The sequence below is a fragment of the Streptopelia decaocto genome, assembly GCF_964273445.1.
Source record: "Streptopelia decaocto genome assembly, chromosome: 6".
NCBI lineage: Eukaryota > Metazoa > Chordata > Aves > Columbiformes > Columbidae > Streptopelia > Streptopelia decaocto.
The window spans coordinates 63,077,581-63,102,030 of NC_138660.1; the positions used below are offsets into that span (position 1 = coordinate 63,077,581).

Consider the following 24,450-nt stretch of genomic DNA (forward strand, 5'->3'; position numbering starts at 1 on the left):
CAACCATAACCTAACTCTAGCACTAAACCATGTCCCTAAGAACCTCGTCTAAAGGCCTGTTCAACCCCTCCAGGGATTGAACTCCACCACTGCCCTGGGCAGCCTTTTCCAATGCCTGACAACCTTTTCTGTCAAGAATTTTTTCTAATAGCTAATCTAAACCTCTCCTGGCACAACTTGAGGCCATTTCCTCTCATCCTACTACTTGTTTCTTGGGAAAATACATACGTAAAAAACTAGAAATTGTAGACTGTGCACCTTAAATTCTGTTACATGTTATAAGCAATCAACTTTAAGTCACTACTATAGCAAGTAATTTGTCATTGTAGCTCCAGTTCCAAGTTAATACCAAGTTGTATTCATTAATGCATTATTTAAAAGTTAACATTACAACTATGTTAAAAATTGAAGGGCTTTCTTTTTCAATAGTGACTGAAAGTAACAGACCTTGCAGAGGGCCTTAGAGTTAACAGTTTGAAATTTTTCGGTTTACTCTACTTTTGTTATACTTGCCACATTCCAGAGATTCATCTGATCCATCTCCACAGTCATCATCATGGTCACATACAAACTGTTTGGGAATGCAGACTTTGTTATGGCACATGAAAGCATTCTCGTCACAAGTGTTATTAGGAGCTAAGGAAAATACAGTACATAAAAATAAATGAAATTGAGAACAGTAGGATTCAATGGAAATAACCATAGATTTTGAGTCATACAAAGATCACCACAGAATTCAACAGCAGAAAAAGCTACTCATCATGACAAAGATAGCTAAAAAAGTAAGGATAGTTAAAATCTCACGTAATCCAGGACAGAAAGGCCTCAGAAGCTGACACTGTCTACAACCAGCTGAAGGTCTGCCTCTGAGGACAAGAACATTTGGGAAGTACAGATGTGCTTACTATGTTACTATGCCTTGAAGAAAGGTTCTTTAAAATCCATAAATACTCAATATACATAACTCAGTCTAGAAATGGTAAGTGATAGAACATGCATTCAGTGGAGAGAATATATTTCAATATTTTTAACATATAACATTATTATATATAATAATAGTATAAAATAAACCCCCTAATGAAACTACTACTGAACTCCCGACACTTTTAAAAGAAATGTATCTCAGAAGACTGGAAGTAATAGTTCATAGGGAAAGAGATGTCAAGATCTGAACAATTAGCTGGAATAAATCGAAAACAGAAGTCTATCTCCCTTGACTTCAGTAAGGCACTTGACACAGTCTCCCACAGCATCCTTACAAGTAAACCGAGGGAGTGCGGTCTGGACGATCGGGTAGTGAGGTGAACGGCAAACTGGCTGAAGGAAAGAAGCCAGAGAGTCATGGTCAATGGGGCAGAGTCCAGTATCTAGTGGGGTGCCTCAGAGATCAGTACTGGGGCCAGTACTATTCAATATATTCATCAATGATTTGGACGAGGGAATAGAGTATACTATCAGCAAGTTTGCTGATGACACCAAGCTGGGAGAAGTGGCTGACACACCAGAAGGCTGTGCTGCCATCCAGAGACCTGGACAGGCTGGAGACTTGGGCAGGGAAAAATCTAATTAAATATAATAAGGGCAAGTGTAGAGTCTTGCATCTGGTAGGCACAGCCCCAGGTTCCAGTATAACTTGGGGAATGACCTATTAGAGAGCAGCGTAGGGGAAAGGGACCTGGGGGTCCTGGTGAACAGCAGGATGACCATGAGCCAGCACTGGGCCCTTGTGGCCAGGAAGGCCAATGGCATCCTAGGGTGGATTAGAAGGAGGTGGTTAGTAGGTCAGCGAGGTTCTCCTGCCCCTCTACTCTGCCCTAGTGAGACCACACCTGGAATATTGTGTCCAGTTGTGGCCCCTCAGTTCCAGAAGGACAGGGAACTGCTGGAGAGAGTCCAGCGCAGGGCAAGAAAGTTGATGAAGGGAGTGGAGCATCTGCCGTGTGAGGAAAGGCTGAGGGAGCTGGGGCTCTGGAGCGTGGAGGAAACTAAGGGGTGACCTTATTAATGTTTATAAATATATAAAGGGTGAGTATCATGAGGACGAAGCCAGGCTCTTCTCGGTGACAACCAATGGAAAGACAAGGGGTAGTGGGTTCAAACTGGAACACAAGAGGTTCCACTTAAATTTGAGAAGAAACTTCTTCTCGGTGAGGGTATCAGAACACTGGAACAGGCTGCCCAGGGAGGTTGTGGAGTCTCCTACTCTGGAGACATTCAAATCCCACCTGGACACCTTTCTGTGTAACCTCATCTGGGTGTTCATGTTCTGGCAGGGGGATTGATCTTTTGAGGTCCACTCCAATCCATTCTGTGATTTTTGATGCACAACCTCTCTGTCACGCAGCAACCTTTTCTTTGGGAAAAGGAATTAACCTGCATAGTCAATAACATGCTCATTTTCATCAGTAGATCAGTTGTATAATGTCCGTGATGTGACACAGACACTGATCTTCAGCTGGTGTGCCTCGGTATATATAAACAAAACCTGAAGATGGTAGTCTGGTTAAAACATCTAAGGATCCTGGTATGTGTACTCACATGTCACCTATCCATCTTTACTGATATTCTTGACAGTATAAAGGTAAAATATTACAGCCATAAAAAACATCTGGATATTGCAAAGGGAAAACTTCCAGGAAAAGAAATATTATACATTTTTAACATGCCAACATACCGCAGCCTGCTGTGGAGAGCTCATCGCTGCCATTCGGACAGTCTCTCTCACCATCACAAAGCCAGTGCCGGGGAACGCAGGCGTGGGAGCCCAAACAACTGAACGTGTCTGCTGCACAGGTCACTGAACCTGAAAAAACAATATGTGAGCCTTGAAGGTGTTCTAACTGATCTCTTCAAGGTAATGGATAATGACTGGGTAAGGTTTTTTTATATTAAAATAAAGCTGAAAGAAGATTTTGTTCTTTGCAGTATGAAAAACCTGCTGGCTAAGACTGTATTATATAGCGTACAATTTTTACAATCTACTATTTCTTCCGCTCTGTCAATTTTTTCAGCTTCCTCATTTTCTGCAAGGAAGAAATAAACAGAATAACTTTTCAAACCCATTTGGTCTTTATGTTTGGCTGCGTGTTTGGAGTGACCAAACAAAGGAACTTATCTTGTAAACGACATAATCCTCCCATCACTATATTCTATCTCAGGAAGCTAAAGGTATTCAAAACTTGCATGTGTCAGCCCCATGTAGAAGAGAACAATGTGTACCAAGTACAATAGTAGTGGGAGTAAGAAAATATCTGACAGTTCTAATGCAAGGAACTCATTGTCTATTTGACCATGATTTCTTTTTCAACAGGCTTTTCTCCAGTTAAGAATATTATATGCTAGGATTACTTTTACTCTGTTTGGAAGTAAACTTTGGTGCTATACATCACTTAATGTATTCTCCTAGATAAGTTAAATATACTTCACTGAAAAGGAGACATTGTATTTTCTATTAATTTAATTAGAAATTAACAAAACAGTATAACAAATTCTTTTTTTTTTTTGGTACTATTTATGCAGGAGAAAGACAACTCTTTTCACTTATCCTTATTTGCTACTTTTTGATACTTCTGGGGTTAAACTCATGTTCAATAAACACTCATCTGGTGAGACTGAAAAATCTGGAGTCATCTTGACCCCTCTTATCCTTGCAAATCAAGTCTGCCTCCTGCTCCTAAGGAGAAATACAGCCCTAACTCCCCTCTCTTTTTACCTAGGATGGATTTTTCCCTCTTCAGGCCTACAATTTAATGGGTGGACCTTCTTGTAATAAGAGATCTACAATGTATTGCAAGTCAAGTTATCAAAAGAAGTAATCCTGAACAATCAATCAATCAATCAATCAATAAGTAAGTAAATAAATAAATATGCTGTAGCAACACTTCACAATTTACTGGCCTTTGTTTTCCCCTCTCTTTTTCTACTTTCTGCCCTAAGTTTCCTATTAAGCTTCAGGCTTTGATGTTTCTTAGGGTTTGACGTTGCGCTGTAATAGTCCCAGACGAGGTGCTTTTCTTCTCATTTCACACCTTCTCCTAGGGGAGCGAAGCAGAGAGAAATCTTCCCTTTCAAACAGACTTTGCTTCCAACTCCCCAGTCCTCAGCATGACTTGAATACTAGGACAAAATAATTCGTAGATTGATGTCAACTTGAAGTTGATGTAGTAATTCATTCATAGTTTGCTGTATTAGAACAGTGTAATTTTGACCTTCATCCATTTCATTGGTTGGCATTTCCACATCTGTGTTGGATTAGGAAACTACTTTAACAAACCACAATGCCGAACATCAGTTGAGGAGATTTCTTCTCAGTCTACTTGACACTTCCAGTTAAGTTATCAACAACATTTTTCCTGTGGTATCACACATGAAATATTGAATAAAATACTCTTTGTTCTATGGACTTTAAGTAAGAGGATTTTTGAAAAGTAACAAATATTTAAGAGGTAAAATCTGAAATTTCTAAATAGCAAATCTTAAAATACAGCACAGGAAGGGTTGGAATCAAAGAATAAAATATCATGAAATTGTGACAGTCTGCCTTGAAACAATGTGATTTTTCTTTTAGAAAGAATTCACTGACACATTTCCACTCAACTGAACCCCAGAATGAAAGGAAAATTTTCAATCCCTTATGCAATTTGAAGGATTTGGGAATTTGAGAGGAATACTTTACAGTAATACTTATGGCTTTATATACAAAAAAAATTAAAGGGAACTGGAGAAAAAAAAAAAAGGAGGGAAAAAAGAAACTTCAGAGTGTTCAGGCACCTACCACTGAAATGTAAAACTCGAACAGCAGGGGTTTTACCTCAAGGATGGGAACTGGAGAAAAGTTTGGTTCTCCTTTTGCCCATGCTGGTGTGCCATTCACATCTTCACTGACAGACCACACACAAATCATAGAGTCCCTGTAAAAAGGTATCTAGCTGTTGGTTGGAGGGGGCTGATGGAAGATACCCTCTAATATCCTGTCCTTAAAGCACATTCTCTTTGGAGATGCTGTACTTGCTCCCCTTCCACCACTTTCTTGGATCATTTGGTCTCTTTCCGTATCCTTGATCTGACACACAATACAGAACAAAAATTATTCTACTTACCACAAACAGCATCGCTCTCATCTAAACCATCTCCACAGTCATCCTCACCATCACAAGTCCATTGCTTAGAGATGCATTTGTTTGCAGAGCAAGCAAATTGATTCCATGAACAAGACGAATCTAGGAATGACATCAGTCACTGCATTTGTCAGGGTCACAATGACACCCCTGTATTTTCTAGCAAAGTTTAAGAATCTCCACACCGCTCCTCTCTGTCCTCCCAATTTTAATGTATTGAAACACGGTATAATCCTAATCTTGGTATTCAGGATGCTATCAGTCTAAGAGTTTGCATTCATCAATATAAAAATACATAACAAATAAATAGTAAAACATTCAAAATGTTTACGTTCAAATATTTTTAACCATTTTGCTAGTTGGATGAGGACAAACACTTTAAAAACATTAGTCTTGATTGTATATTCGGATGTTATAACTATAATGAATTGCTTTATTTTGGTAGTAGGGCAGAGATGACACTGCCTTCCTCTTGGTACTGCGGTATTTAAATGCATCTTTAAAAGATTTCATGTTCTTTTCTCTCACAAGAAAACTGCTGTGTATTTGTATTCTGTTGTCCCATTGACACTTTTGTAGACACTGAAAATAACGGCATGTTTCTGCATTTCAAAATCAGTCTGCACAACTGTTCTTAATAAATGCTGCTATTATGACCTTTCCTGAAAACTTCAAATCATCCGCTTTTCCCAGACTTCTTTCTTTAAGAATAAAATTTATTTTGTTTTATTTGATGACAAAAAAAAAATCAATATTAACAATAAAATAATTTTAGGTAATACAGTCTGAATTTAGAAATAGAGTAACAACTACCTCAAAATGGGTAAAAGCAATAAGGAGAAAAAGAATGTACTAAAGCCCCTTCCCTCTCTCCCACAAAAATTGACAAATATGTTTTACAGTATTGCATATAAGTATGTATGTGTAATAAAACCTGGCAACGTGAACACCGAGTTACACCTGAAGAATGTGGTCAACCCAAAACTGCACAGAGTCCCTAATTTTGAAGTTATCAGATTTATATATACCATGTAAACTGCAAACCAAACACAGAAGCGCATTAGTGCGAACTGGGTCACGAAGACAGTAACATATAATTCAGTCATGTTAGGTAGCAGAGCAAGAAAAAATAAAAAAAAAAAAATCAGTTTTTATTTAAGTGGGGAACGGGAAAAGTTGACACTGCTTTTGCTGGTTGCTGCTACAATTCAATTATAGAATACTCTGTTCAGGTAATCTGTACAAATTTAAGTTAAAAGACAGCTCTCATATGGCAAATCAACTTGCACTGCTCCACAATGAGGTAGTGTCTAAGAATCTTGAAAGATCCAAGACAAAACAGACCATTAACCCAAGTCACAGTTTATTCTGTATTTTATTCACATCAGTTTTCTTTTTACTTTAAATAATTATATTTCTATAGCTTCTGAGGCAAAGAAATGCGTATTATTGTTTCATAAAGGTCTACTTTTGTTACTCACTGTTGGGAGTCACAAGATGTTGATATGAACTGGCCATATCTATAAAATAGTCCTAATGAGGAATTATGAAGAATTAATTAAATTGTGATATACTAAAGCAACAGAAAAGTCTGTATACAGATACACCTTTAGGAGAACAAATCATTTGATAGGGTTCTCATTCTCGCATGAGACAGGGTTAAAAATATTGGCAGCAGGAAGTATTAAAGAGTTGAATCTGAAAATGTAGTATTGAAGACCTTTTTGTATACCTCTGGATTCAATCTCTAAGATAAAAATGCATACTTCTTTCTGTTTTCAAAGTGCATTACTGATTAAAGAACTACAAAGAAGAGAAAATGCTCACCACAGTGCAGTTCATCTACTCCATCCTCACAGTCTTTCTGCCCATCACAAAGCCAGGTGGTCAGAATACATCTTCCACTAGGACAACCAAAATAATTTTCTTCACATGTGGGTTTGTTTTGAACTGTGATAAAATAAAGAATGTAATGTAAAATGGTCTCTACTAGTATGATTAGGAGCCTAAGACATTTCTGCTAAATTTCTGAATACTAATGGACAAAGTGTTTATGTCCAAAAATGAAGAAAGATCTACTTATTTTAATTTTATTTAAACAAACTAGAAAATAGTGATAGCTAAATAGTTTAGTGAGCTGAAATTATTTATGTAGAAAAGAATCAAAGCACAGCTTCAACCTAAATTAAAAGGACCTATAGAGGAAAGTAGTTCAGTTTCTGCGTTTTGAGCCCAGGTAGATCAACACGGCTTATTCTTTTACATCAATTGAAGAAACTGTCCTTCTGATCTATCTGCCAGCATCGACAAGGTAACCTAATTGTGGGAGTATTTTTGTCACATTCACTGTGATAAGCTACAGATCTGATGCATGCGCTGACTGGAGCTGTATCACTGATGCTGGAGCCATAGAGTTACTTTGTCACAAATTAAAAAGTTCTTCTTAGCCTTTTTCATTGTAGAATATGAAAGTCATTTAAGGTTTTACATTTACGCATGCTTAGAAAACAGATATGAGAAAAGAAAACATACCTTATATTTAGTTTCATGATGTAAGCACAAATACTAGTCTAATGAATGGCACAAGCTTTTTGCAAAATCTCAAGCAAGGTCTTTGCCTGGGAAAACCCAGTCAATATACACTAGTTCCAACGTTGGAGATCACTGAAGCTCTGCCAAGGTTTCTATTACTCCTTTAAGGCACTGGAGCTATTAATACTGATTTTATTTTTTCCCCTCTTTTCTCTCTCATTAAGAAAGTTAAAGTTATCATATTTATGGCTTCTACAGCTATATGGATAGAAAATTTAAAAAAATGATAAAGAAAGAAAAGGGATGCCTGTGGTGACTGGGTAAATATTAAAGATTTTCTAAGTATATCCACCCCTAAACGAATATTTTGTCTTAATTTTCTGTATGAACAACGACACTGAGCAAAGACTGTTAATGGGAATTATCATATTTGCAATAGAAACAACACTCAAAAACTTAATGTGCCCAAAATGTTGGTCAGTTTAGAATGAAATGGCAAAGGAAATAACAGGTAGGTTGAACTGGAATGGTATTGCTTCCAAGTAAAGGGAAGAAGGATTCAGGCAATTAGCCATACACTAAAATGATGGAACACTTGGCACACATTTGAAAGTCAGAAGAAAAGTAATACAAATAAACGGACAATGGAATAAAATGCAACATTAGTTCACTTATGTGATATTAGTTTACTGAAGCCATAGCATACTTCCTTCAAAATCTTCTTTGGTATGCAAAAAATAATATACACAAAGGAAATAAAGTAAAACTAAGATAATTCAAACTCAGTGAAGCAGACATAAAGCAAATTCTAAAGAATTATTAGATAATCTGGGGACTATGGATATTAGAACAAAATCTGCAATTTAATATGCATCTGGTTTTATAGGGAGGATGAAAGTTCTTAATATCAAGTTACTTGACATTAGTGCTGAAGGTCTAGGTTCCTTCTAGATCTTGGTAATACTTTCAGCAATAAAGTTAGCACAAAATATATGAGAATTCTGACAGAGACTTTTGGTGACCAAATGAGCTCAACACGCAGAATATTAAGTGGGAATAATCAGATGATGTTAATTGATAGTCCAGCAAATTTGGATTCTAATTAACAACATAAAATCAAACGTTTTGTCTTTACTAACTAATAACATTTATTAAATAGTAAGTATTTTTACTAAATAATAATTCTTAGAAGAAAGAGAAGTAATGGTCAAAGGAAGACAATTACAATCTGGCATGAGTCAATTATGAAAACAAAGAAAAATTTAAAATGTGTTTTTGTTGATACAAGGCAAAAGTTGGACTTCATTTGCTCTACTGGATGCTGGTCTGGTATATGCTAGGGAGATGCAGGTTGAGATGACTAAGATGACACAGACACATATCCCTGTGATGAAAGTAGGAATTCTAAAAGCTTGGGCTTATTCGCCATTGCATGTAAAGAGTAAGAATATGAAAACTGAAGGACTACAAGATCCTTCTCAGCATAACAACAGCTATAAACCGGAATACGTGTAGACTAGAAATTAATAAGTGAATGAGGTTCTGGAAGATGATAGTAATAGAGTACTATGAGCAAAAAGCTCTACTTATTTTTAATTCCATAGATCTTTGTACAAAAGCTCAAGGTGCAGAAGAGGAGACACAGACTTCACATCCCAAGAGTTTTTTTGCCAGAGCACTGTCTTCAGTGATCAGAATTTCTTAGGATGGGCCTAATCCTACAAATAAGTATCAACAAACCTGTGTCCATTAAAGTATTCTCACTCTAAATACAGATTATCACTTATTTATTTATTGGTGTGTTTCATATTGTATTTAATATTCTCAAACTGAAATGAGGGCTTCTGAATAACAAAGGAGCAAACATATCAATGCTATCCTTCATTAGGTTAGAATTAAATACTGTGAGTAATTCATTGGTTAGCATTAAATACGGTATTAAATGTCTCAACACTTGCAGTTAAGAATTGATAGCTAGATATTTATACTCATTCATCATTAAGAATTTCATTTGTACAACACTTCAGAATTTAGGGTAATCCAAATAACCTAAGAAAGAATAGAAAGCAGATGCTAAAACTGTGATTATGGGATAATGAGAATTTCTCAAGACTGTAGAAGAGACTTACACAAAACTATTATACTCCTGCACGAGGGATCTTTCCTTCCATCGCTATTAGACAGGCTCAGAGGGCAACACTATATAAACATTAAAAACTTCATGCTAACTTCCGAAGTTCATTAACACTCCAGTCATTCTGATGAAAACTGCATCATAAAGTCTCATGGAAGTAGAGGCTTTCCTTCAAATTTATATAAGCATATATCTTGAAAAATGTGTTTCTATTGTGTTAGTATTCTGCCTTCTCATGAAAAACTGTCAGATGAGAAAAAAATAAGACTTTAAAATGGGGGTGTCAAACTAATTTTCACCAGGGGCCACATCGCTCCTACATTCATACAGTCTTAAAATTACATTTGGCCCTTTGAAGGCAACCGTGAGGCTGATGTGGCCCCTGCTTCAAAACATCAAGTTTGCTTCTTGTTTCTTCCACACACGATATTTACCTCAGTTCTTGTTGTTATCGGTTCTTTGCTCATCTCTATTAATAAATTTTTCATATGATTCACTTTCCAAGACACTAAGTATATGATTTTTTTTTTTTTCCCCTACATGTCATAGGGTGCAATGTCTTTCCCTAGGAGAGCAGAAAAAGTAAGGAAAACCCTAGAGAAGTAACACAATCTCCAACTGTAAATAGCTCTTCTGCAAGCTGCAATCTCAGCTCTGGGACTGGGACTCAAGTGTACCATGATCTCTTTGTACTGGCTGAAAAGCAGAGCAACCACAAATGCAATAACCCTGGAATCTACCCTGGCAGCCAAGCCAAAATACCTCAATAAAATAAAGGAGAAAGTTTAAAAAGTAAATAATAAAAGAAATATCATCAACGAAAGTAGTAGCTAATGAAAGTTCCTGAGTGATTGTGTTCAAGCTTGATGAGTCTGGCATTTTAATGACTGATGTTTTACTTAAACAAAAATGATTAATGACAGACATAACCTTGAGGAAATAGAAAAACAGACATTAGAGATTTCTTCAGAGAAATGCATTAGTAATATGTAATAATTTGCATAATCTAATGAAACACGAAATAAAGACTGGTGAAAAAACTGCATTCAGCATTATATTAATCTTGGTATTAACTAAAAGTATTGAATGAATAAACATTTTGCAATACAATTAGGAAAAAATATAGGAATATATATATTACATATGTATAGGAATATATTTTTCAAAATGTAAATAATTTTTTTCTTATTTACAGTTACCTGGGCATTTTAGTTCATCTGTATAATCTCCACAGTCATTAGATCCATCACATATCCATTCTGGCAGTATACAAAGTGAAGTTGAATTACAGCTAATAAATCCTGAAGATTTTATTCCAAGTTTATAGAAGTAAGCACAGTTTGTATTATCTGCAAAGAGACAGCAAATTACTATATCACACCTAATAGAGATTGAAAGCCTTATAGTTTGGTTTCCAGGTTTACTCAAGTTTGCTCAGACCATGCAGCTGCTGGTATCCAACTAGAAATGACTATGAAATAACTGCTATGTAACAAGGAATAACCATGGAACAGATGCTACAAAACACAGACAAACACAAACTTACTACAGTTCTTTTCATCTGAAGCATCTGCACAATCAATGATCTGGTTGCACTGCGCTGATTTTCCAATGCAAATCCCATCTGAACAACGGAATTCTGTTGAAGCACACGTTGAATCTGTAACATATGTTCATAAAAGATGTAAATTGCGGTGCTAAACAGACTCTTGAGATGCATATTATATGTATTGTGTTCAAACCTTCTACCTTTTAGGATGAGGCATTCAGACTGTACCTTGCATAGCCAAAAATTCAGTAGAAATATAAGGTCTAATAACCTTGAAAGCATAAGTTTCTAATTTTTAAGTTTATTTTTGAGCCTAAAAGTCTGCCTCTCTAGATAGTTCGACTCAATTTGAGATAATCACAATGTGAGGAAGGAAGAAGCATTTTGAGGACTATCTATCAATCTCTCAGAATTCTTTCATGTAATGCCAGGTTGGTGTTTTTGCCTGTGTGCTTTTCTCCCTACTCATATTCAGCTAAATGATTAAAAACCATGCAGGGCTTTCAAAAAAATTGCTTTTTAGTACAACTACCCAGATTTTAGCCATATATTCTGGAATAATTTCCACTCCAATCTTTCTGAATGGTATCTAAGGATTTGTGTTGTCTGGTAGCTAGTCTGCATTAATTGGCAGATGCATAGATATAAATATTCATGTTTTAAGACAAAAAGAAAAACAATTCTGATATAAAAAGGAGAAAAATTCTGGCAAGTTTTGCAAAGGACACAGATATCATTGTGCATCTGAGAAGCAAAGAAATAGAACACTAGCTACTTCAAAGAAGAATCAGCGCAGCAGATGCAGAGAAGAAATCACCCATTTTCCAACGTTTTCGACTGTGGTAAAGTCACTCTCATTTATTACTTCACAGAAGCAGCAGCTGTGTGTTCTGAGTTTTCTAGAGCCAAAACCCACTCTCCTTCTAGAGGACTACAGGTGTAAACCAAAGTCGAACTTCGTATCAGTCCCAACACGTGCTGTTTCAAACACACCAATGTGCTGTGCAGTTTGGAATTCTAACAAAATGCACTTGTAGTTCCAATAAAGTTACATGCATTTTCTAGCTACTTTTGTGTACATACTGAGTATTTACAGAGCAGCCCAGCATAGGGCAACAAAGATGCTGAAGGGAGTGGAGCATCTCCCTTATGAGGAAAGGCTGAGGGAGCTGGGGCTCTTTAGTTTGGAGGAGACTGAGGGGTGACTTTATTAATGTTTACAGATATATAAAGGGTGAGTGTCAGGAGGATGGAGCCAGGCTCTTCTCGGTGACAACCAATGGTAGGACAAGGGGCAATGGGTCCAAACTGGAACACAAGAGGTTCCACTTAAATTTGAGAAGAAACTTCTTCTCAGTGAGGGTGGCAGAGCCTGGCCCAGGCTGCCCAGGGAGGTTGTGGAGTCTCCTTCTCTGCAGACATTCCAACCCGCCTGGACACCTTCCTGGGTAACCTCATCTGGGTGTTCCTGCTCCAGTGGGGGATTGCACTGGATGAGCTTTTGAGGTCCCTTCCAGTCCCTGACATTCTGTGATTCTGTGAATATTCTGAAATCACCTTGAAAGTAACTGTCATTTACCTTTACAGTCAAATTCATCAGAGTTGTCACCACAGTCATTTGCACCATCACATACTTTGTTACTTGGAACACAGCGACGATTAGAACACGGCGTGAAACCTTTCCGACAGCCTCTGTTTTCTACAAAGTTAAGTTCAAACACATAATTTTATTTAGACACAATATATAATTAAAATAGCCTTACATTCATGCCAGAAAAACATTTCAGAAAAACATTTTAAATTAAAATGCATTTGAAAGTACTGGAAAAATTTCAGAAATTGTTCATTTATCGTCCAGCAAAAGAACATAGACTGACAAACAGATAAGGAATAATACAGGAAAGCACAATGAGGAAGAATGTAAGAATGATAAAAAAAGGAAAAAGGAAAGCCTGATTCCAAATTTTTATTATCTCATGGTATAAAAAGCCCATCTGCTTTAAATGCATTTGTTTAGACACACTTTTGTCAGGCATGTGACAACGTTTGCATATAGTATCAGTAATTCTATCATAACAGAATGGAACATAAAAAAAATTGCCCTAAACCAGACTGGGAACAAATGGAGAGTAAAATATCAAAAATAAATATTAGTAGAAAAGTTTCTGGATTTATGAACACCGATACTGCAAGCGCTCTGCTCAAGTAGGTACACTATTGAAGAACATATGAATTTTACATATGTTGATATGTTTAAAAATCAGGAATTATTTACTAAAGCCCTAACCATTGCAGAAATCGTGCCACAGTAATAAATAAATGACCTAGTCCATGACAGAACCACAGTTCTTCCTCCTTTTTCCAATGTGTAGCAAAAAGTTCAGTATGGCTGGTTTAATTGAGGCAAAATGTATGTTGTCACACTACAAATTAATATAATGTCCTTCATAAAATCATGAAGCAAATCAATGTAAAGACAAATTGGATGTTGCATTTCCATTTTTTTCAGTATTGCAGAGTATAGAATAGTTTCAGCAGCTCAGTAAACCTCAGACTAATGACATACAAGACAACTTCTCCGGAATGATAAGAAAGAGTATTTTGAGATTCCTCACCAGCTACGACTTTCTTATTTATTCCCAGGTGATTTTCTCTCTATTCTTTCAACCTACTCTCCTAACAAAGTAAGAAACTATGAAACTTTAATGTTTCTTCCATGAACTGCGAATGAAATGAATGACTGCAGTTAATAGTAGAGCCAAAGAGGTTTAATCCATATAACAATATAACTGACTGGGTTTTTGGTGGTGAATTTTTTTTTAATTACTTCTTATGTCTAAGCAAGATGCATACATAAATACAAATATATATACAAACACTTAGCAAGCAAACCTAGGAAGGCATTCACAGACATAGGTCCTTTTCTTTTCAGTAATCTGAAGCTGTCACTTATAATTCAAGGGCGATTTCCCCTGGTAACTAGAAGCACTTTGTGTATTCCAGATACTTATTTCCTTGTCTGATGTGTTTTCTTCTTTTTCAGATTCAAACCTCCTTAGTTATCTACATGTAGATGATTTAATGGAATGTTTCTATTCGTTTTACATGTCATGATCAAAGCAATTATCACATAGAATTGTGAAAGCTATCGGGGCACAAACTGAAGATGAAAGAAGAAAAAAGAATACGTAGTAGCAGTTGCTATACTCAGATGTTGGTGTTGATTTTTTTAAGGTAAAAAAATGAGAAGAAAGCTATTCCATTTCTTTTTTATTCCAGTATCACCCTTGGAGCTGGACTCATGGATCCTTATGGGTCTCTTCCAACTTGAGATATTCTGTGATTCTATGAAAATAGCAGAGATGAACTCCAGGAATTAAAGCAGATATTTTAATAAAACTATAGATGTGGAATGTATAAACACAATGGGTGGGTTTGAAACAACGTGGGATTGTTCATATGGGAAACAGAAGGAATACCGAGGCTGTGATATAGATAAACAGAACAAGGTAAAGGCCAAGAGTCACAGGCACACAGGTAACGGGGAGATTTCACTGAACATGCAGGATACAGGAATTCACTAAGGCAGCAGTGATTTACGAGAATTATTGCAACAGTTGTGGTTTAGACACTGCAGCAGGCCAGCTCAGTTGGACACAAAACATCTGAAAGTGATTCAGTTAGTGTTTACAAGAGGAAAAAAGATAAAAGAGAGAAAGACAGAATCCCTCGGGAAAATTGTGAAAGTAAAGTGTAGACAGCCTAGCATCTAACTTGTTGTAAGATGAAAACTGACTGGTGTGAAGAATAATGGTATTATGAACTTAAACAGAAATTGGGTGGAAAGATTTCTTACACAACTGTTTTTGTATTTTATAATACTTACCTTTTAGTGTTTTCTATTCGCAATCAGAGAAAATCCCATTAAATATGGAAAACTAAATAAAAATTTCTAAATTAAAGCTGAAAATACTTCATTTTTCATCTTCAAAAAATTATCTAGCTGTGGTTTTCCTTATTTTTGTTTTAAAGACAGAAATATGAAAACATTTGAAATTCTTTTTAAAAATATAATTAAGCTAATACATGAAGTTTGTGAGGAAAATAGGTTTAAATAATTCCATCTATATTGTCAGGGTTTTTTTTTAACATACAAGTTGCCATTTTCTTGTGAATCTTGGCAAGCAGTTTGTATGAATAAGCAGAAAAGTCACAAAGCAACCAATACAAGCCTTTATAACCAAAATAACAACATGAAGGTGAAATGTCTGGAAATACTTACCACAGTAGAAAAGTTTCTCATCAGACTTGTCCTTACAATGAGCGATGCCATCACAAGTCAGCTGATAATCAATGCATTCACCATTTCCACATTCAAATTCAGAATAAATGTTGCAAGTAGAGTTTTTAGCTGAAAATAAACCATATTAACATGTAATTTTTGATAGTTTTGACTTCTAGTGTATTTAAAATATCTCCTACACCATTTTTGAAAACCTAAGTACAAAAAAACGCACCACAATATCAGAACATAAAACCTTTTATAGATTGGTGACCTAGTGAACTGGCTCTAGTGATCTTGTAGTGTCAAGCTGAGTGAGATCTGCTCGCTGATCCAACTAAAACTAGGTCTAAAACCCCCCAAAATCCCGATTGCAGTCAAGTTAGTTAAGCCATCATTCAGCCACACAGCTGCCATTGCTGATGAAAGGCATTCGGCAGAAGGGAGAATAAGACTGTCCTTAGCAGAAGTACGCTCCTTGGTCCTCTTCAACTGATCACTAACCAACGGTACTTTTTCCTGTTATGAAAAATACCGATATGAAATTACTATTGACTCAGATGTCCCAGGAAAGTCTAATATCATTCTAGCATGAAAAAAGCAGTAGCACGACCAGAATAAGCTCTGTTAGCACAGAAGTAGGTTTGCAAAATAAGCAGTACAGGTGTATCAGTGAAGGACTACATGTCTTCATATCCCACACCAACACAGCCCTGCCGATACAGCCCAGCGGTTTAAAAGTGACTCTATCAATAGGAGAGAAACCACTTGTTAGGCTGTTCAGGAGCAACAGAGTGCTGCAGAAGAGCCTGAAGCGGGCAAACTGTCTAAGCTTCTAGCAGGATGGTAAATCTTGCTAAATCATATCCAAAACTTAAATACAATTTTTCTTGAATGTTATAGTGACTCTACTCTTACGATCAAAAATTTTGATTTAAAGAAGGCAGGTGGGTCAACGCTATGAAACTAAAGCAGCAGAACAAGCATAGTTGCCAGATAGATATGGAAATGGAAAACATCTGAGAGATGGGATTTCTGCCCCACGGGGGTAAAGGTCCAATAAACCACTGGAATTTGGAAGGGCTCTCTAGCTGTGACAGAAGAGCCACAAGACACGTTAACAAAGACATAAGGAACCACACGCTTCCTTCCCAGCTTTCCTTCCATTCCAAATCCAGCCTGCTACACTTGTTGAGGGGAGGAGCACAAAGTCCTGTTCCACACTATGAATGTGGGTCATCTCTGGGGAAACAGCCCAAAACTTTCCAGTTAATTCTCTCCTGGCTAAGGTGCAGCATTAGCAAAGCGACTGAGATTTACTGAAATTATTAGAAAAGCTGGAGATGTGCAGGCTGTGTTTATATATCACATCTTTCCAAAATACCAACACATATTCACATGTTCGTAAACGTCAATTCTGCACAGGGACACTGTGATCTAAAGGAGCTGCAATGGGTGATCACACATTCTGAACCACTTTTGAACTATGAAGAAATAATTCTCATTTTTTTATCGTGTCCTGTGACATGACAACTTATCATAATGTAATACAGAACATTCTCCAACAAAACCAGTCTCCAAGGAGTCTACCAACTTAAAGTGATACATGCCCCAGTTACTAAAACACCAGTTTTACATGATTAAACACAAAAGCTGGTTACTAAGTTACAATTGCTTTGTATGTCTAAGGACATGAAATGAAAATATTTGTACTCAACAAACTGCAAATACAACGTGCTCAGTAGAACACAACTATCCAAGCTGGAATTTAAGAAGAATATAAGTATTAATGCTTTTTAATCCCCCCAAAAGCCATATAAGACATAAAATAATTAAAAGCCTGGTATGTGCTGAATCGCCAGATCAATTTTTACAGTATATAGAAGCAATAAAATTAATGGCTTGAGCCAACTGTCTTTGCTTATGATAGCCAACTGCATTGCACCATAGAAAAGCACTGTCTCAGCTAGTATTACTTACTCACACATCTGTTATCATCTATCAGCATTCTGTCCCCTCGACATGAACAGTTCACTCGTCCGTCAGGAGTCAGAAGGCATAAATCATGACAACCTCCATTCATTTGTGCACAAGGAGATAACTCGCCTGAAAAACAAATGATAAAAGATGAACTCTGCTTTATTAAATTTGCTTCAATGGCCGATGTCTTTGAGAGAGCAAAGATCACCGTATCTCGGATTCATGGGCAATTGATTCAAGTTTTATCAGTCAGATGAAAATGTCAGCATGCCTCAGATGTTAGCACACTGAAGATAAACAAATGGAGTTACCTTGAATATAATAATTTTTAAACCCCACAACACTCTAAACTGCTGATACTTTACAGGAAACGATTTAACTCCTATCAAATATGCACCGAGTCCATAGCAGAAAATGATAATTCAATAACATTTATATACTCGTGGAAGAGGTTATATCCCATCTTTTGTTAAGAGTTCCTACAATAAAAATAATTTATGAAACACCATAAAATGTTTTAACTAATGTAAAAGCAAGTAAAACTCTTGAAAGGAATGATACTGGAGTTAACAAAATAGTGTATCTTTCTTTGTAACTTACAACTGTTAGTATCATTGGCAACAGCAATAATGCCCATTGGCTGATGCGGGATATCAGAACGAAGAACCTTGGTATCTCCTCCTGTGTATTTACTGGAACGCAGAATAGCTCTCCTCACTCCATCTGACCAGAAGATATAATCATCATATACAGCCAGGCTGAGAAATGTACCTGGTCCAGATTTAACAATTACCTAAAATACATAAGTACAGAAGAGCAGCATGAGAAGGAATGTTGCTGCTGAATAAGAAGTTTAAAAGTATAACACAAACTGTGACTCGCATCACTTCATAGTTTGAGACAAAACACTTAATTCTGCTATACTTATACCATCTGAAAAAAAATGAGATAACAGCATTTAAAATGGTTAAAAGGATGCTAGAAGGCTCCAAATTTCAAAAATCTGTAAGTAAAAAAGCAGGGTTTATCTAAATGTGCTTGTGAAAATACTGACTCAACACAGTACCTTCCTAATAGCCTGAACAGAAAAGAACAAGAGGTACTGACTGTAGCGTGGCTGAAAGTCTAAAAACTCTGTGAATCAAAGTAAGAAGCATTTTCTGAACTGAAGAGCGTTCGGTGTGAAACAAAAACAACCATATAAAGACCCTGTCTTGACCTATTTTATCATGTCTAAACTGATACAAAAATTTTAACAATATATGTACAAATTTTAAAAAAATTAAGGAAATCTGAAGAAGATATCCCTACCATCCCTTCTGCCTGAACCACTAGAAGTCAGACTTGTTTTAACACTGAATGATGCCAACATTCAGTTACGACATGTGCTCCAAGTTCGGAATAACAGATGAAAAAGTTTTGTTGTTCTGCTCGTCATTGATGTGGTTGCTTTAATAAAAAGCAAAAATGCATTTCTTTTTTCATAAACAAATCTATCAACCTTGATCTGGAGTATTCAAATTTTACCCTTCCAACAATGTGGTGTTATTAAGAGAAAAATCTTATGACAACTAGAAAAAACAACTGGGGGCAGGGGAAGAGGTTAAAGACAGAAGAAGAAATAAATTGGGTCCTTGAGGACACTTGTGAGTCTAGCAATTCCCCATTGCTGTTTCTACAAAATAAATGACAATAATTTCTAGTCTAGTTTTAAGTTGGGTTTTGTGGAAGAACAATGACAATTACTGCTATACCCTACTAAAAATAATAATGCTTTTTTTGGTTGATATTAAATGTCACCATTATCCTGAATAAAGACTGTTTTTCCATCACTGTCATATCATTAATGCATGAATTTGCTTTTCGTTTACTGTATCTTTCAAAAATACCTTCAGAATAACTTGGAATGCAATCACATAGCAAAAGATACCAAGGACATACAGGAATACCACGGTTACAGAGAACAGTAAGTTCCTATTTCCAGAGAACTGTCCAAGTGAGATGCAACAAAATCAGAAGTGCTTCCTCGTCAAGAATTCATTTTTATTTCTCCATTAAGATATTGAAAATCAAACCGCAATGCTAAATTTGCAGTGTTCCAGCTGCTACTAAGATTTGCAGTTCAGCTGAATAATGTATTAAGCAACTTCTTAACAGGCCTGTACTTTTCAGTGCCACTCAAACGGAAAGCATACATCTATGTAAATTATGAGTATATTAACCAGGTTCTTTGCAACTACATGTCTATTGATGGCACAATACTTATTTTCGACATCATAAATGATGATGACCAACTTCAGCTAATGTAACATTTATGTCCATCTCCTAGAATTTCGTGGGATCCTGAGAATTTATAAATAATCTTGTTCTCCACAGCCTTGGAGATAATTTGTATCTTTTCATTAATTCCTTCTTTGAATTCACAGAGTCACAGAATGTCAGGGATTGGAAGGGACCTCAAAAGCTCATCCAGTCCAATCCCCCCGCCGGAGCAGGAACACCCAGATGAGGTTACACAGGAAGGTGTCCAGGCGGGTCTTGAATGTCTCCAGAGTAGGAGACTCCACAACCTCCCTGGGCAGCCTGTTCCAGTGTTCTGTCACCCTCACTGGGAAGAAGTTTCTTCTCAAATTTAAGTGGAACCTCTTGTGTTCCAGTTTGAACCCATTACCCCTTGTCCTATCACTGGTTGTCACCGAGAAGAGCCTGGCTCCATCCTCCTGACACTCACCCTTTACATATTTGTAAACATTAATAAAGTCACCCCTCAGTCTCCTCCAAGCTCCAGAGCCCCAGCTCCCTCAGCCTTTCCTCATAAGGGAGATACTTCACTCCATCATCTTCATGGCTGCGCTGGACTCTCTCCAGCAGTTCTCTGTCCTTCTGGAACTGAGGGGCCACAACTGGACACAATATTCCAGGTGTGGTCTCACCAGGGCAGAGTAGAGGGGCAGGAGAACCTCTCTGGACCTAATAACCACCCTGCTTCTAATCTGCCCCCGGTACCATTGGCCTTCCTGGCCACAAGGTCACAGTGCTGGCTCATGGTCATCCTGTTATCCACCAGGATCCCCAGGTCCCTTTCCCCTACACTGCTCTCTAATAGGTCATTCCCCAACTTATACTGGAACCTGGGGTTGTTCCTACCTAGATACAAGACTCTACACTTGCCCTTGTTATATTTCACTAATTTTTTCCCCGCCAACTTGAGATGGCACCAAGAATACGTTCCACCTAGGCAACCAAGGCTGGACACCAAAATAACTCAGCAAACAGTCCTGAACCATGTGTTGTATCAGTGTCAGTTACCTGCCCAGCTCACACAAATGTGAGGATGTTATTTTCATTGATTTGGGAACTCCTAAAAAGAAAGCCACTCAATGTCAATGGAGTGAACTCCTTAGAAAATACAATGATTATGCAGAGGGATATTTCACTCTTCTGGTTCTGGTCTTTTCCAGGCGAATGTTCACAGGAAACAAAGATTCTTTTTGATCAGACTTGCAAGAAGAAAACAAACAAACAAAACCCCACAACAAAAACCAGAAAGCTCCTGCTACAACTAACATATTTGTATTGTTGAACAGAGAAAATTAAAAAATCCACCACAACTTCCCTTTTAGTACCATTAATTTCCAAGATTATCCACACTATTCTATCTGCTTTTTAAACACAGAAAGAATGAATTGGTTAAAAGCCTTGAACCTAAAATTAAACTATTGTCACAGTTAATATCATAATAGGGGGAACAGAAGAGGCAAAACATGATTAAATTAAATGTCTAGGTGGTAAACTGTGTGTGTTGTGCTAACAATATCAATTTTTACTAGCATTTCTTGTTTCTCTACTACTACTTCTTCTAGTCTTATTTAACAACATCACAGGGAAGCAGTAGAAACTGATGAAATAATATCTGTATGGAGAGTAGGCTCAATTTTATTTTATTTGTAGACAACCATCCAAGCTTATTAAAACATCTGCCTTCTAGCTGACATTATTTTCCTTTGGGTCAGTTTTCACATCTGATTATTTATTAGTACTAATATATAGAGAGTACAGCAATTGCATTCGGGACCTGCATCTTTTTGTAACCACTCATGTTCAGACCTTAGTGAGAATCTTTTCTAAAACTTATTAGTACATTCTGATTTTAATGGGATTAGACACACAACATTTCTAATTGTCAATATCTTGCATGATTTATCTCTCTTCTGGTTACCACGGCCAATCTCACTTCTATCCTGCCATAGTGAGTTATTCAGCCACTTCTCAAGGTAAAATGATGTCATCATTAATATTATCCAAGAATAGACCAAAAATCAGTCTGCTGTCCTCAGTCATACTTGTACTACAAATAAAATAATGATATGTCTGAAAAGTAATTTTAGATGGCAATCATATATGCGATCATATATGCACAGCCAAACCTTTTAACTTCTACTTCTGCATTTACTAGACTGAAGAACAGATCTGATAAAATGATAACACAAGCTGAACACCAACACCGGAACTTGTTTGATTGCTTAAATACAGAGTTCCAACAGAATCAACTCATGTATTCTAGAAATTGAAAGTTATAACTACTGGAAAGTTGCAATTACACAAATAATATAATTACTGGAGACACCCCTAAACCTATACTCATTTTAACCTGTAGGCTCACAAAACTGTAACTGACACCAAAACATTCCAATCTTGATGTTAGAAAATTACTGGACTTCTGTTTACAGGAAATTAACTATATTCCTGGCTTCTTCACAAATAAAATGTTACAGAACACTCAACACTGAAGAAGAAAAGGGAAAAAAAAATTAAATAGCTCACCATTTATTGGAAAAATAAATCCAAAACACAAAACTTCATTTGATGATGACCCAGACTCTGTGTTCATGAGCAAAATATTATAACAAGAGCACTCAGCAGCTAGAACCAGCTGTACCCAAAATATTAAGTCCAACTAAGGGCAGGAGGAGAAATGGAAGAAAAAGGGGGATGGATTGTGAATTAACAATTGACTATTAAAAAAACAAAAACCAAAAACCAACAGGAAGATCTTACAGAGCAGAACAAAGACTATATCTTAACAAAAGTAACAAAAACTTTATTCCAAACTGAAAAGAGTACTCCAACAACTAAATGCTAGTATTAAAATACCAGCTTAACACAAAATCAATAAACTCTTACAATCCACTTAAGCGAGTCAATTCAATATTGCTAAATTATTTTCTACCCATTCATTGTACTACATTATTGTAGTGAGTAGAACAAAGAAAGAAGCTGCTACCTGGAATAAAATACATTATATTACATTAGCAATTCATTTTCTACTATACAATTTCTACTTTTGTTGAAAACAAGGGAGCATAGACAGTGAGGAAAAGGGTAATCTATTTAAACTGCTTTTGAGTGGTGTTTGATGGACATCGCTGAAACACCCTAAAGAATCTCCGATCACCAAAACATTGGAATGATTATGACTTGTTTTATTCTAATGTTACAGAAACCAGAGCGACTTAATTTTTTTAGTATGACAATCCCCATCTAACTAATGCAAGAAAAAAAGTGCCTTCAGAACCCCAGAAACACACACAATTCTGTTTCAAAGCTCACAGCAGATGAGAACTCAGATCAGTATTTTTGACAAAAGAGTTAGTTCATTCTCCCTCTACAGGCATTGGTGTAGGACAACTAAGAGCAGTACAGCCTTGTATAGGTAACGTGCTTAAGGTCCCAAAAAGCCTTCAGAAGAACATGCTGGGCTCAGCTTATTGTTTTCAGGAACTTTTTTCTTTAATATATTGGGGAAGAGAGTTTACGCGACAAAGCCAAACCAAGAGACAATATACTAAGAAAGCTAGAAAGTTCAATGTTCAATGGCTGTGAAAATTGAGTAACCAGTTTGTCCTGGTGATGCAAAGTGAAAGCCAGAGGTTTGATAAATTGGTAAGATTTGGTCACAGTTTCTGAAAGGAAGACTTCATGAAATACAAGAAATGTAGAGCTAAACATGCAACAAAATTGTGAGCACAAATCAACTACCACCAGTATATTCCAAGTAAAAGGTCTGCTTGAGCTGAAACTAATAGATTGTTGAAGGACCAAAATGTATTATAATAAAAGAGTAATGGACTGTGGTTGAATATATCTGAAAATGAAGAGATAAAAAATAAATTAAAAAAAATATTTATAGAGTAAAACTCAAGCATTATGCAAAAGAAATTCTAGTGCATTCAGGAAAGTTTGGCAGTGGAAGCACAATCATAACCATCCTCCATAAAGCTGAACATATCTCTACCTCTTCTACTGAAGTTACTTCTACTTATTTTTTTTCAAGCTGATACAAATCCTTTAGGACAGTGATATTTCAAGCTCAATACCAAAGTAAATAGATTTTGTGGTGAGGGTCTGCATCTCCAGAAGGTCATCCAGAAACTGGAATGTGTTGAGCAAACAGAGCATTACTTGTAGTACAGAAGCATTTTCAGTTTTAAATCTAATATACAACTAATATTAAGAGAAACTTAAGCAACTAGTGACCTTTCTGCAACATTTCCATTTTAAAGATGCTAACAAATGTAAACAAAGATTTACAATGAATATGTTTGCGAGTTTTGTTTTACTTACATATCTTTGTGATCCATCATATTCACACCTCTCAATTTTTCCCAGGCTTCCATCTGAAAAGTAAAGTTTCTCTGCCCTATGATCAATGGTAAGTCCATTTGGTGTCAGAATATCTGTACTAATGATAACCTGTGCATTTTTGCCTGAGAGGGTAGATCTCATGATGCTTGGGAGCTGCTCATTCCAGTTAGTCCAAAACATTAAGCTGTATTAAAATCAAAATAACAAATAA

The 24,450-nt window shown here is 36.5% G+C and overlaps 1 protein-coding gene across 1 annotated transcript in view; it reads right to left on the reverse strand.

The window, feature by feature from the left end:
* The window catches only part of LRP1B (LDL receptor related protein 1B), a 683,918-nt gene that overhangs the window by 125,009 nt on the left and 534,459 nt on the right, over positions 1-24,450 (reverse strand). The window contains exons 43-53 of the mRNA XM_082055474.1: positions 24,219-24,423; positions 18,195-18,387; positions 17,595-17,720; positions 15,615-15,743; positions 12,912-13,031; positions 11,330-11,443; positions 10,983-11,132; positions 6,945-7,067; positions 5,100-5,219; positions 2,675-2,803; positions 514-636 (exon numbers count right to left, since the gene is read on the reverse strand). Coding sequence (XP_081911600.1) covers positions 514-636; positions 2,675-2,803; positions 5,100-5,219; positions 6,945-7,067; positions 10,983-11,132; positions 11,330-11,443; positions 12,912-13,031; positions 15,615-15,743; positions 17,595-17,720; positions 18,195-18,387; positions 24,219-24,423 — 1,532 coding nt within the window. The remainder of the gene's footprint in view (positions 1-513; positions 637-2,674; positions 2,804-5,099; positions 5,220-6,944; positions 7,068-10,982; positions 11,133-11,329; positions 11,444-12,911; positions 13,032-15,614; positions 15,744-17,594; positions 17,721-18,194; positions 18,388-24,218; positions 24,424-24,450) is intronic.